Here is a 13,098-nt window from a genome sequence, read left to right as displayed (position 1 = left end):
ACTTATACTGTGTGGCTGGCAACAACAACAAAATAGCTCAAAACAACATTCTTAATTGCAAAATCTAAGTAGAACAACCAGGAGTAACACTTACCGTCGTAATCTCGACAGCGTCTTTTTGGTGGAGCGTTTCTGCCAAACGAATTAGGAGCAGAATGATTGTTGTAGTAATTCGACCAGCTTTCTGTTGTGTTTTCAGGATGGTGAGCAGGTGCAATCACAGTAACAGCACTGGGAATACACTGTGCTCCAGAGGAATACTGTTCAGTAGAGTTAACGGAAGACAAAGCCACTGGGTTATATGAGCTCTCCATATCACTCCTTTCACATTTGAATTTGGCTCGATCTCTGTGATCTGGGAAAAAAAAATCGTAATAGATTAGGTAAGTTTCTATGTTCGTCCTTCATGCTTAGAGATTTTCTGACAGCATACAGAAAATTTAACACCATAACAAATGCGAGAAAAAAAAGTATAAGCACAACCTGGTTAATGTCTTAACAGTGTATTTAGGCTCGTTCTTGCAAGACAATGTGAATATTTGTCCTGCAACATATGCACTAACTAAACTGATTTCCTTTAGAAATAAAAAGTAAACTGTATTTTTCAAGGAATTTCAATTACTTTCTTTTGTCTTGAAAGGCTATAGCAACACAAGACCTCAGTTATTTAGGGGCAGGGATCCATTAAAAGTTAAGAAAATCTAACACTTCTTCCTTGCCAAAAGAAACCTAGCAATATAAAGCAGCAGCTTTTACCAACAGGGAAAGTATAACAGAAGGTACTGCTCTACCAGAATACACCTGAGAACAAATTAAAAAAATATATCCCTAGATTAGGTTGCTCTCAGATCACAGCTTTTAGCCAGCTTTATAACAAGTCAGCAATCACTTCTTTTCAAAGACAATTCTGTTTGTTGAATTTGCCAGAAATTCAAGATAAAATGTTCATTAAGAAGTATGACATTTCATTAACTCCCATGAAACTCAAGATTAGACGTTACTTGTCTATTATCCTTAAACGACTCACCAACATTTCTGTTTGCATCCCTTTCTTTATTTGCCTCCTGGTCTTTGCTTCTACCTCTGCTGCGGCTACGACTTCGGCTAAGTCCTCTACTTTTACTGCGACTCTTACTTCTTCCCCTTCGCCAATCGTATTTGTCTCTATACAAATCGTTCCGTTCGTAGTATCTATCATAATCTCTCCATTTGCCATCATCTCTTTTTCTCTCTCTAGTTCTATTAAGAAAAACAACACATGCAAACAGGTGGATTTAGAAAAGCTGAAAATGCTTATGGCATCAAAACAGAACAACAGTTTTGAGAGAGGGAAGTTTGTATGAAGAACTAAACAACGTAATTATATCCAAGTAACATCAACATTGGAAAAAACTACAAAAAATGTTAGGTGTAATAGCCCTAAAGCAAATAAACGCCAAATTGTTTGTCTTACTAAAGGATGCTAGTACTGCATAAAAATAAAAAAAATCATATTAATATAGTTGGGGACTGCCCCCCTCCTGCATAAAACAATTATTTGCATCCATGGGCACAGAGGATTCAATACAGTTCTCTAAAATTGTGTGTATATTTACTTATTTCATTTATATCCCATCTTTCCTGCAGCAAGCTCAAGGTGGGGTACCTAGTTCTCCTCCACCCATTTTATCCTCACAACAACCCTGTGAGGTAAGTTAGGCTAAATGTGATTGTCTGGCCCTCAAGGTGACATCTTAATGGATTATGTGAGAATCTGTAAAACTTCCCGATCATAATACAAAAGGAGGGGAGACATACATTACTAAATTTATCACAAAACTTATTATGATGTCTGAAACAGAGAAGTTTAATTGATTTGGAGGCTAACAAATGCTAACAAGTGTTAAAGAAGAATACTTCAGGTACTAACCTTTGCTCATTAGAATCTGAACGATTTTTCTGTGGGCTAGTATATTTCTTCTTTTTGCCCTCTCGCTCATCTTCAAAAGTCTCCTGAAATGGCTAAAGACAAACAGCAAATCATCACCTCACATGAAGCTCGCTCCCAGGGGCGCGGGGAAGACCCCAAAGAATATAAAAACCCATTTAAGCAATAAGAGAGCAAGGCTCGAGACAAGTCACTGTATACACATTTTAAATTTGCTTCTAGTGTGAAATGTATTGAAGAGGACAACTACAAAACAACCATCTCTTCCCATATGAACCAACCTGGACCCTGCAATCATCATCTGAGGCTCTTCTGTTCTGTGGTGGCTCCCACCTCCCCCCAGGGAGGCTTGCCTGGCACCTATCTGTAGGTGCTAGGCAAAAACACTCCTCTTCTCTCAGGCGTTTGACTAATTAAACAATACATGGTCTTTTAAATGGGGTAGGTGGCCTGCTTTGGTTTGTTACTATGGTATTCATTTTTATGTTACTATAAACTGCCCTGTAAATCTAGGATGAAGGGTGGTATAAACATTCAACAAACAAACAAACAAACAAACAAACAAATGTCCATCATAATATTTTTTATAATTGTTACCTTTAAGGAATTTCATTTTAATTTTAAAACTGCTATATTTTAGGTTTAAAAAGATTGCCTTTACAGTATAACTGTGGAAGCACTCATAATTTGTTGCAATATCCCTTGTGTTCAACAAGGCTGGATTCCTACTTGGACTCAGAAAACTTTCACAAGCAAGGCGGGGCAGGGGGTCACAACAAATATGCTGTTTTATTACTTTCATCGGGTCTATGGGGAGAAGACCATGAAGACACTTCAAGGCTTTAAAATGTCAAAACTAGAATTTCAAATTGGGGCCTGAAACAAACTGGCAACCAGAGCAGTCGGGCCAGAATTGGTGTGTGTTCTATGTTCACGCTTCCTTGTTCTGGTTAACAATCTAGCTGCCATGTTCTGAACTAACTGTAATTAACTGTAGGTTACCAGAGTACAGACAACTGAAACCACGCTCATGTCTAGCTGGATAGGAACACAGCTGAGCTAGCTGGCGGAAGGCATTCCATGCCACTGAGGCAGCTTATGCTTACATTGACCAAGTTGGATCCAAGAGTACCATCAAGCTGCGCACCTGCTCCTTCAAAGGGAGTGCAACACCAACAAAAAGAAGATGCATTCTACTCATGCAGACAGAGGACCTGCACATTACCAATGTCTTAAGTCTTATTTGAATTGAGCTTCAATTTGTTGGCCCTCATCTAGTTCCATGCAGTTGTTAAAAAGAATGGGAGATAAAATCGAACTCTGTGCTTTGGAAGCTTCATGCAGCTAAACAATACCCTCTAAGCACTACCTTCTGGAGAGAACAAACCAAGTAGGAACAAAGCCTATTCTCAACTCTGACAGCCTCTCTGTAAGAATATTATGGTCAATGGTATCAAAAAGTGCAGAGAGGTCAAGAAAAATCAATATGGACGCATCCTCCCTGTCCCTTTCCTGACACAGGCCAACCAAGGCAGTCTCAGCAACAAAGGCAGGCCTGAATGCCAAGTGAAATGAAAAATCAGTCTCATCCAAGAGTTATTGGAGCTATTTCAGGGTTATTAGTTTTCATAAGCAGAAGAGCTGAAATCTCTAAACCGTCACTGAGAGGAGCTCTGCATAAAGTGTGCAACAGTCTAACTCTGTAATCTCAAAGCCATTAGCTTTCATTATATAATGCAATTCATACTTTCTAAAAAAGTTTGTGGAAGAAAGGCAACAAAAGTGTGGCAGAATATACTGAACTGTCTATAGAAAGGGGGGGGGGAGTCTAAACATGATTTAAGCATTCTCTAGTTAATCTTTTGATATCTAAGAGAATTTAGAATTAGAAATAAAAATCACCTTTAACATTACATGAAATACAGGCATATGAGATGGGGGAGGAGCGGGACTGTGTGGTGTGAGGATATCATGTCTCATTTGACCTTATCTAAGTATAGCCAAATACTTTGCTGTAATATGTCCACCACTTACATCAGATCAGCCCGTCTGAGCTATGAACACATTACACTTTAACTGGTTTATTCCTCCACTACTTACTCTTAAACAAGACACCCCTAGTACTATGAACTGTACAATCTTAGAACAGCCAAGGTTGTAGGATTTTAGCAAGCAATGTATGAAGTCAGACTTGACAGGATTCAGGATAGGTAACAGAATGCGGGGGTACTTGAAGTTGTGGACTCTTGTAGAGCACCTCTCTTTTCAAGTAAACTTTCTCAAAAAGCAGAAGATTGCAGAGGTCTGGTTATCTGGCTTCAGAATCAACTTTAAAACCTGGTTGCACTCCCTTAATAGGAGTTAGACACTGAGTGTGCTCACTGATTCAGCTTCATCATCAGAAGGACAAATGTAGCATGGAGAACCTTCTACCAGTTTAGATTGGTACAACAGTTACAATTGCAACTTTGCTGCATTTGCAGCACTGAAGTGACCTCCCTGGGGCACAAGCCTGGGTAGGGTGTATGGAGGTCCTGGGCTGCCAGACGACAAGACTTCCCTTTCGGCCTCGCTGAGGTTGTCCAAAAGAAAGCAGAGCAATACATTTGGCACCTGTTTGGCTGCAGGAGTTACTAGGAAGAGGCATACATGACACCATCCAACTGCCTTAGGCACCCCATTCTGGATTTGTGTAGAGTTTGCTCCTTAAGACTTTTATACTCCTAATTATGTCCTGCAAATCAGTGTGCATAGATTGTTCCTCACGGTTTACTCCCGAAGCCTTTCATACAAATGAGTATAGCTGCAAGGTAGAGATGGTTTAGGATCAGTGTTTTCCTTCTCCTAGATGGGCTACCCTCCCAGGTTGACAAGCCCCATCTAGGACAACTGTAACTGGGCAGATAGTTTAACTTGTTATCCACACCATGGTAACCACCTGTCTGGATTATGCAAGATATTGTGTGTGGGCCTGTCTCTGAAAATTGTCCAGAAACCTCAGTCAGAATATGGCTGCAAGGTTATTAAGTGAGAGAGATGAGAACATTGCACCAGTGCTCATCACCTTCACTGGCTTCAAATCTGTTTCCAGGCCCAATTCAAAACGCTGATATTGACCTTCAGTCTTTTATGGTTGCGGGTCAGGGTACCCGGAGGATTGCTTCATCCTATATGCACCCTGAAGTCTTTGTCTGAGACCCATCACTGGGTGCTTCCACCAGGTGACTGCAGAGAGCACGGTATCATATTTTTTGGTACCACATGAATACCTCTTTTGTTATCCAAGAAAATCTTTTAATAAAAACAATTTAAATAATAATAATAATCCAGGACTTTTAAAGTCTTTTATAGCTTTAAACTGTTTCAACCTTATTATTTTATTCTCATCTCCTTGTATTTTGGGTTGCATTGTTTTTAGCATATGCTTTTTATTTCACTACTCAATCAATTTTATTTTGCTTTCGTTTATGTAGTAAGCTGCCTGATGAACCTTGGTACAGAGTAGGCTATAAATAAATGTAAAAGCACAGTGTTGACACCTCAAGTTTACCAAGCCATTCATCATCTAAAAGGGCTGAACTATGAAAGAAATTTTCACTTTGCTAACTGCCATACAAAGCTTTTCAAAATGGCATGCATAACTATTAACAATGGATCTGCACTATTAAAGATAGTGAAACTGTCACCTGCATGTGTGTGTCTACACATGTACATACACACACCAGCTTATCTGCTGCCTTTGGATATTAAAGGGGAAAAAACTTCTCATGTTTTTAATAAAGCTAGACTAAGGCTGCAATCCTATAATTGCCTGTCAATAAGTCACATTGAACTCAAGGGTGCTTGCTATTGAGTAGATATGTATAAGACTATACTGCATGGCTTCAATCCTATGTACACAGTGGGACACATTTCTGAACAAACATGCACAGGATTGCACCAAGAGACACAAGCAAGAGACAAAGAAATTTAACATTACCTCCTCTTTGATTTCTTCCTTGACCTGACACACAGGCTTCAACTCTGGCTTTGCTGGTTCATTAGGGGCTAGGTAATCCTTCGTATACAGGCTCTCGAAGAGTTTATCAACAAAGCCTGAGGTTTCTGGAAGAGACATACAGAAAAAAGGAATCATTCCAAAAGAGATCCTACTCCCTAGTTTTATATTAATCATACTTCTGCTCTTTTGATCCAGGCCAGTTGAGTTCCTTGTGCCTGAAAGAGCGCTGGTCTAGTTTTCTCATTAGCAAAAAGTCTGCCATGCTACACTGCAAGTCTCTTTAAAAGTAAGGAGTATTTAAAAATTCATTTGCCAAGTGACACGGAGGTCTACCATTTGAAGGAAATGAAATGTTCCACAAAAGTACACTCTTGTATGGTGTTGTCCTCTACCTAAACTATCCCTTTGGATCTATGCCATATGTTCTCAAAAATGCATTAAAACCTATTGGTTAATCATTTTGTGTACAGAAAAAGATGGTGTAAGTGTTGGTGTAAGCAAATGGAGCTTGACGATTCCTTCCAATCCTGGAGTTCCAAAGCAGCGGTGAAGATGAATGCTGCCTCCTCATCAGCCCCATAGTTAGGAGCATATAATTTATTTTGGCTTTGCACCTGCCAGGCCCAAGAACAGGATCATAAGCATCCTCTACAACCTTCTTGGAAGCGAGCCAACTATAGTTTGTGAGCTTTCACCATAGTTAAGATCAAGCAGTCTATGGTTCAGACAACTCACTAAACTGTAATTAATCTAATTACATTTTAGTCAGTGCTAAACTATGGTTTAGTATTACACTGAAATGCAGCCAATGTTTTGCGGCTTATGTTCAAACACTTTGTGATTCATATTTGTATTTCATCGCTAACACATGCTACACTAACTTAGAGATGAACTGGTTTGTGCCATAATAAAATTGTGCTCTAGTTACTTCTATTTTTTTGTCTTCATAAGTTAATATGGATACTCTTTGGCCAATGTAAAGATGTATTTCTCCAGTAATTGTGCACAGAAGTTAAAACTATCTGTGACCGGGGGGGGGGGGAATGTTTCACACTCTTATATACTGCTTAATTGTAAATAGGCAAAGTTCCTTTATGAGTACAGTACAATTGTTTTACTGAGAAGTTTATACAGTTGGAGCTGCTATCATATAATTAAGCTCCATCTAGGTGACCCTTGGGGGTCCCTTCAGATTCTACAAATCTATGATTCTATCTCCAGGTCTCCTACCTAAAGTTTCCTACCACCATATTCACAAAATCCTGCCATTAGCAAGAAATAAAATAAAATAAAAATCACAGCAGTACCTTTTTGCAGAAAGACATCTAGCTGATCAGCGCAGAAAGCCTTCAGTTCTTTTTCTGGTTTATCTTTTTTGACCAATGCCACAACATAGTTAGCCAAGGCTGATGGATCGGCATCACATCTAAGGAAAAAAATACTGCTATCGTTATGTAACTTAGAGCATTATGAGTCTAATACACAATGAAGAATTACAATGGATTCCTCTTCAGTGAAAACATGTCATTAAGAATGAATACCTCCCCTCATTATTAAGTAGCATGTCCCACAAATTTTAGTGGGCCATGCTTCCAAGTACATATGCTTAGGCTCAGAGCCTTAGAATGAAGTCTTCTAATTCAAGGGTGGATAGAACATCTTGCTATTGTTTTAATTTAACTAGTGCTCGATACAAAAATAGAATTGATACAAAAATAGAAATTATGTTGAACAAATGCTATACAAACAAACAGGCAAACCTACTACTTGGTATGATTTTGACAGCTCTGTGGAAGAACTACGAACATAAAAGAGCCCTGCTTGATCATGCCAAAGGTCTATCTAGTCCAATTCCCTGTTTTCACCATGGCTAACATATGAGAAGCAAGCAGGGCATGACTGCAGCAGGGCTCTCCCCAATTCTGATTTCCACAGTTGAGCAAATAATCACTATTCTACCCTCAAAGTGTCCTTTCTGAGGTTTTTAATTCAGCTGAATTAAACACTTCCTCTTTGCTCCTGGATGCTGAACCACAAATGGCTTAATTACCTGGGCAACTGGGCCATAGCAAAATGGTACGACATATGATTGGCATGCAAAGAGTATCAGTTTAATGCCTGGAGACTCCAGTTAAAGTCTAGATGGGACCCCGGCATGAGACTCAAGACAGCCAACTCAACAATAACGTGAGATGGACCAAAGGATCTGGCTCAGTATAAGGTAGCTGTAGATATTCAAGAAATCTAAAACATACGGTAAGTTAGAGACATTTTTCTACTTTTCGTATGTTAAATGAAGCATGTTTTTATGACCAGTTCTGAAACCAGGGCTGAAAAAATGCATGTTGATCTAACAAGGACATAATATTCAAAACTAGGTTTCAGCAACTGTATTTACATACAGCTGTGACTGCAAGCATAACTCCAACAACTATCAATATTAACCAAATATGTAATTTAGCAGATTAACCAAAATGGTTTGCCCAGAAACTACTATGCACAACTAAGTATACTGGGTGAAATTTTATGTTGCGCTATGATAAACATTCAATCTGCACAAGCTTATCCAATAGCCAGAAGGAACGGTTTATTCTACCCCCACCCCTGTACTAGGGGTACTCCTAACCCTCCTGAGCCAATTTCAGGGGGCAAGCAGGGGGAGGAGAGTGGGGAAGCCCCATTGCACAAACAGAAGCCCTTGCCTAGGACTTTCACTCATAGAGTTTGCTAGGTGAATCCCACCCACAGTAAAGAATTTAGGAACTTTTCATGGTCATAATTATGCAAGTGTAATTATGGATTAAATGCCAAAATTGCCCAGAAATGCAAATGTGAAATTGCTACTTCTTTATTGTTTAATAATAAATCAGAATTTTGTAGTAGTTGAAATAGGAAATGCATATTAAAGCCAACAAAAACACAAAGGCAGTATAATTAGCACTTGAAATGTCTTCAAGGAACTGGGCAGGCATTTGAAAATTAATGCTTCACAACTCTATGCAGCAGAGAAGTACACATTAAGATTATACAAATGAGAGAGAAATGTACTCTGTCTATTTACAACAAGGTAGTTCAAGTTTAGTTTTAACTCACTCTTGGCATATTCAAGAGTGTCTGTAGTCTTAACTCTCTGTTCAGAACTTTAAACTGAAGTCACATATCAATTCAAGCTAATAGTTTAGTGTAGAGTACTTGCTCCCAAAGTTAAGTGCAGGGAAGTTGACATGTTAGCTCCTGGGCCAAAAAGACAATTAACAGACCAACTGCAAAAATATATATAACATAAGATTTCCGTCTAGTGTCTCTGCCTGTTTATCACTGATGCAGTGATATACACTCAGAATTTAAGTGTCAGCTTGACAAAACACCAGCTTATTAAGCAACAATGTCAAACTCTCAGTATATATCCAGGATGGGGAACTGTATCTTAACAGTGGTCCAAAACTCCCCTACTCCCATGGGCCACTTTGACAACTGCAGATATGGGAGATAGCAAGGCTTTTGTGGAGGGTTGCTGTGAACCCCTCCAAATGGAGGCTCACATATATTATAAAGACACCACAGTCTCCACTGTGCCTCATTTCCAAAAAGTAAACACAGACCCTGGGTAAGCAGCCCAAGGAAACCCAAAGCAACTTATAACCAAAAGCTTGCAACTAAAAATAAAAACACAATCAAGATTGCCCTCTTCTGTCTGAAGTGCTCTTTTTAACTGCCCTAACAAACAACTTATCAACCCCCAACATTTCAGATGTTATGACAAAGGGATGAACACAGGACGGGGCAACATTTTGTCTCCACTGTCGCACTCCTGCAGTAAGGCACACTTGGCCTAATGCTGCATGTTTTAATTTTCAAGGAGCTGCTCTGAAGAGTAGTTCCCCTGGTTTTGTTAAAGTGATATATACTGTGGTAGCTATGCATTATAAAACAATTAGTCACCAGATTACAGTTTGGAAGAACTACGAGCAAGTGCAGAAGACAGAAAGCAGCACCCTGCATAGCCCATTAACCTCAGCACCTACTCTTTCCGTGTGTGTGTGTGTGTGTCCCACCCAAACAACCAACTTCCTCACGCGGCCCCTCAGCGGCCTCCCCGCCCCATAACCACTTATAACCTTAACCTCGTTCCTGAGGCACACCCCTAGTTGACGCCAGTTGCCCCGCACCCCCTGCCGACCCACAGCAGCTCTTCACGAATCCCCTCTTGCCGCCTCCTGGTACGAAGCCCATCCCCGCACATGTACCCCAGGACTTGAGGCATTTTACCAGTACCGACCCCCCATACCTATTCATTCACCCCACTGACTCTTTAGCAAGGAGCCCCCACATACACGTAACTCCTCTTCCCCAGCTCGGCCCCCCCTTTCCTCGGTTGCCTCTCACCCCTCGGCTCCCTTCTCCCACATGGGAAGGCCTCCACCGCTGCCCCGCCGCCGCTGCCCCTCGCCCTCCTCCTCCACTCCCCACAACCAGCCCCCGCCGCACTCACATTGGCTCCAGCAACTTGGCCAGCCAGGATTTGAGCGCGTCCACGTTCTCTATGATCATGATGGTGGCGGCGGCGGCGCTGCTGCTGCTGCGGCGGCTACACTCCGGGCAGCATCTCTCCGGCTCCCTTCCCCCACCCGCCGCTCCCCCGCGAGCAGTTACTCGCCCGCGGCAGCTCCCCCGCTGTCCTGTCGCCCAGGCAGGGCCTAAGAGTCAGACCAGGAACTAGCTGAGCCGAGAGCGCAGCCGAACCTGCTGGGTGCCGGAGAGGGGGGAGGGCGGGGACCCGGTCTCCCGGCGGAGCCAATCGCGTGGCGAGGCCCCGAGCCGAGCGAGCCAATCCGCGGCCGCGGGAGGTAGTGGGCGAGCGGGTGTGGGAGGGGGGTGAGTGGTGAAAGGCCGCAGCAGGCTAGGTCGAGGCAGCACGCGTGAAACCCTTTGCGGGCGCGCGAGCAACGTGAGCGGGGAAGAGGAGGGGGGAAATAACAAGGGTCGGCACCGCTCCCGAGGGCCCGGTGGCGTCGAGCCAGGCCTCGGCACGCCGTGTAGACGGCGCTCGGGAACGTGCGCAGTGACTGCGAAGGAAGGGGTTGTCTCTGAGCGCGTGCAGAGTCCAATCCCGCCCCCAACAGACACAGGCATACACACGCACACAACCAGTGGATGGGACTGCAACCAAATAAAGTATGGTATGTCCTCTGCGTTTTCCAAAGCATGGAAGGATAGTTTCCATTTTATTTCTAGCAAGTGAAGGTCGCTTGCGAATTATTGGTTCCGAGCTCTGTGGAATACGTATTAGGAGTCAACGTACGTAGGAATCTTTCCTAGAGACATTGCTTTGTAAACTGCAATCCTAAACACGCGTACTAGAAAGTTCTGAGCTTGCGTGTTCTCCAATGGGGGTGGGGCCCTCATGGCATCTAAACTCCGCCCCCTTGGTATGTAGAGATTTTAAGCAAATCTCCCGGTGTTAGCTATAAGGGGTTGCCCCCTGGCCCCGCTGTGACTGCAACACTGTCAGCGATCTGGACTTAGGCTTTGGATTGTGCCGTGCAGAACTCGTCTTTTCCCAGTAGGAAATTGGTTTGATCTGTGCGTCTCTATTTCTAGAGATGTGCTTGCAAGGTGCGATCCTGCTTTGTTCTGCAATATTACGTTTAGTATCCGTTTCAAGAAAGCTTATACTGTACACACTTACCTGGGAGTAAGTCCCAATGGAGACAATAGGACTTCTAAGTATTGGATCGTGCAGCAGTGCACTCTACGAAACAAGGAACAACCAGTTCCAGTTGAGATTGATGATGTCTGAAACAAAGGATATGATAGCAAAGTGCATTACTGGATTTTTTTTTTGGAGGACGGGAGGGAGAAATCACTTGACATATATTAAGTCCACAACCTAAGTGATGGTTATGTTTTGGGGATTGCACCTAAAACTAAAATTGTGTATAGTGAAAACCCATTGGGTTCAATTGTGGGTGGGATTGCCATAGTTACGGTACTATTCCTGGAACCTTGCTCCCTCTTTAATTTTTCTTTTGCAGTGTGCATAAAGCTGAATACGTACAAGTTAAATGCATGTAAGTTGCGGGATTACTGTACTGTGAAAGGAAAGCAGCAAACATAATAAAGTTGAATCATTCTTACTGATACAAAGTTTCTTTGAATTCTAGGACTTATGACACTTATGACACACTTAGGTACATGCATCTATTATAAGGTTGTCTGAAAGCTCTAGACATTGTGAAGCTGGGCACATGACGGTCCTCAGACCATATCAGGTGGGCCTCAGTGCCAGAGCCTGTCCAGGGCCTCTTCGCTTGTCTGCCCTGCTCCATAGCCATTCCATAGCCTTATGGTTAGACCAGTGTCCATACGAGCAACTCCTTGCATGCTGAGGAAAGGTGGCTGGGAGACAGATGAAGGGAAGGAAGTTCTCCTTCCTCTGAAAGAAATGAGCCACAAGACCTGTTGAAAGAAATTAGAAAGGGAGATAAAAGGCTTATTATCATAATTGTTAATATTAATAAGAAATAAACTCTGAATAATAATTATTAGTAAATTGGGAACTTAAAGGAAGGTCATAAGCTGTTATATAGGAGTAAGAAGTTATTAAATAAACTGGTAGCCTGGGAATGGAAGGAAATGAAGAACAGGTGGAGTTTGAAAGGAAAATGGGAGAAGAAATCACAGATTGATAAAAATACTTTGAAAGTTTTCTGAGAGTGGGAAAGGGAAAATGTAAAAGAAAAAACATTCTCCACTTAGAGCCTCTGGATCAGGAAATTCTACCCAAAATGGGGAGGCTGAGTTAAAATACATTGAGAGTAAATGTCTTTACTTATCTTGAGAAACTGAGCTATGGAATTCCTTGGCACAAGAAAATGCTGTGGCAAAGAATTTAGTAATTTCCGAAGATGGATTAGATATTAGTAGAAAGCGAAAGTAATTGCCAACTGTAAACACCTTTGACGGGTTTTGTTTTCTGTAAACTACTTGGAAGTGGTTGTCTTTAACAACCAAGAAGTTATATACGTTTTATGAAATAAATAAAATTATGCCACATTCAGCCTCCATCTGCCACCATTTTGTGGCTGACACTGCCCTTACACTACCATTTTATGACTAGTGGGCCTCTAATTTTCAGCTGGCTCAAGCCTGTGGATAGAAGGTTCAAGAC

General features: G+C 41.8%; 2 protein-coding genes across 6 annotated transcripts in view; one reads left to right on the top strand and one right to left on the bottom strand.

The window, feature by feature from the left end:
* Positions 1-10,706, bottom strand: part of LOC310756368 (RNA-binding protein 27-like) — a 33,684-nt gene extending 22,978 nt beyond the window's left edge. Inside the window, exons 1-6 of one of the 5 annotated variants that reach the window (XM_083600205.1) lie at positions 10,420-10,706; positions 7,235-7,353; positions 5,907-6,031; positions 1,910-2,001; positions 1,028-1,239; positions 95-355 (exon numbers count right to left, since the gene is read on the bottom strand). In XM_083600205.1, coding sequence (XP_083456331.1) covers positions 95-355; positions 1,028-1,239; positions 1,910-2,001; positions 5,907-6,031; positions 7,235-7,353; positions 10,420-10,478 — 868 coding nt within the window. In that variant the 5' untranslated portion in view covers positions 10,479-10,706. The other 4 variants (XM_083600206.1, XM_083600204.1, XM_083600207.1 and 1 more) reach the window with 4 other exon arrangements.
* Positions 10,707-10,847: 141 nt separating this feature from the next.
* The window catches only part of LARS1 (leucyl-tRNA synthetase 1), a 46,547-nt gene continuing 44,296 nt past the window's right edge, over positions 10,848-13,098 (top strand). Inside the window, exon 1 of the mRNA XM_083600203.1 lies at positions 10,848-11,107. Coding sequence (XP_083456329.1) covers positions 11,105-11,107 — 3 coding nt within the window. The 5' untranslated portion in view covers positions 10,848-11,104. The remainder of the gene's footprint in view (positions 11,108-13,098) is intronic.

This window comes from Podarcis filfolensis (assembly GCF_964270895.1).
Source record: "Podarcis filfolensis genome assembly, chromosome: 2".
In the NCBI taxonomy this organism is placed as follows: Eukaryota; Metazoa; Chordata; class Lepidosauria; order Squamata; family Lacertidae; genus Podarcis; species Podarcis filfolensis.
The sequence above is the reverse complement of the archived record's forward strand: the minus strand, read 5'-3'. Positions and strand labels throughout refer to the sequence as shown.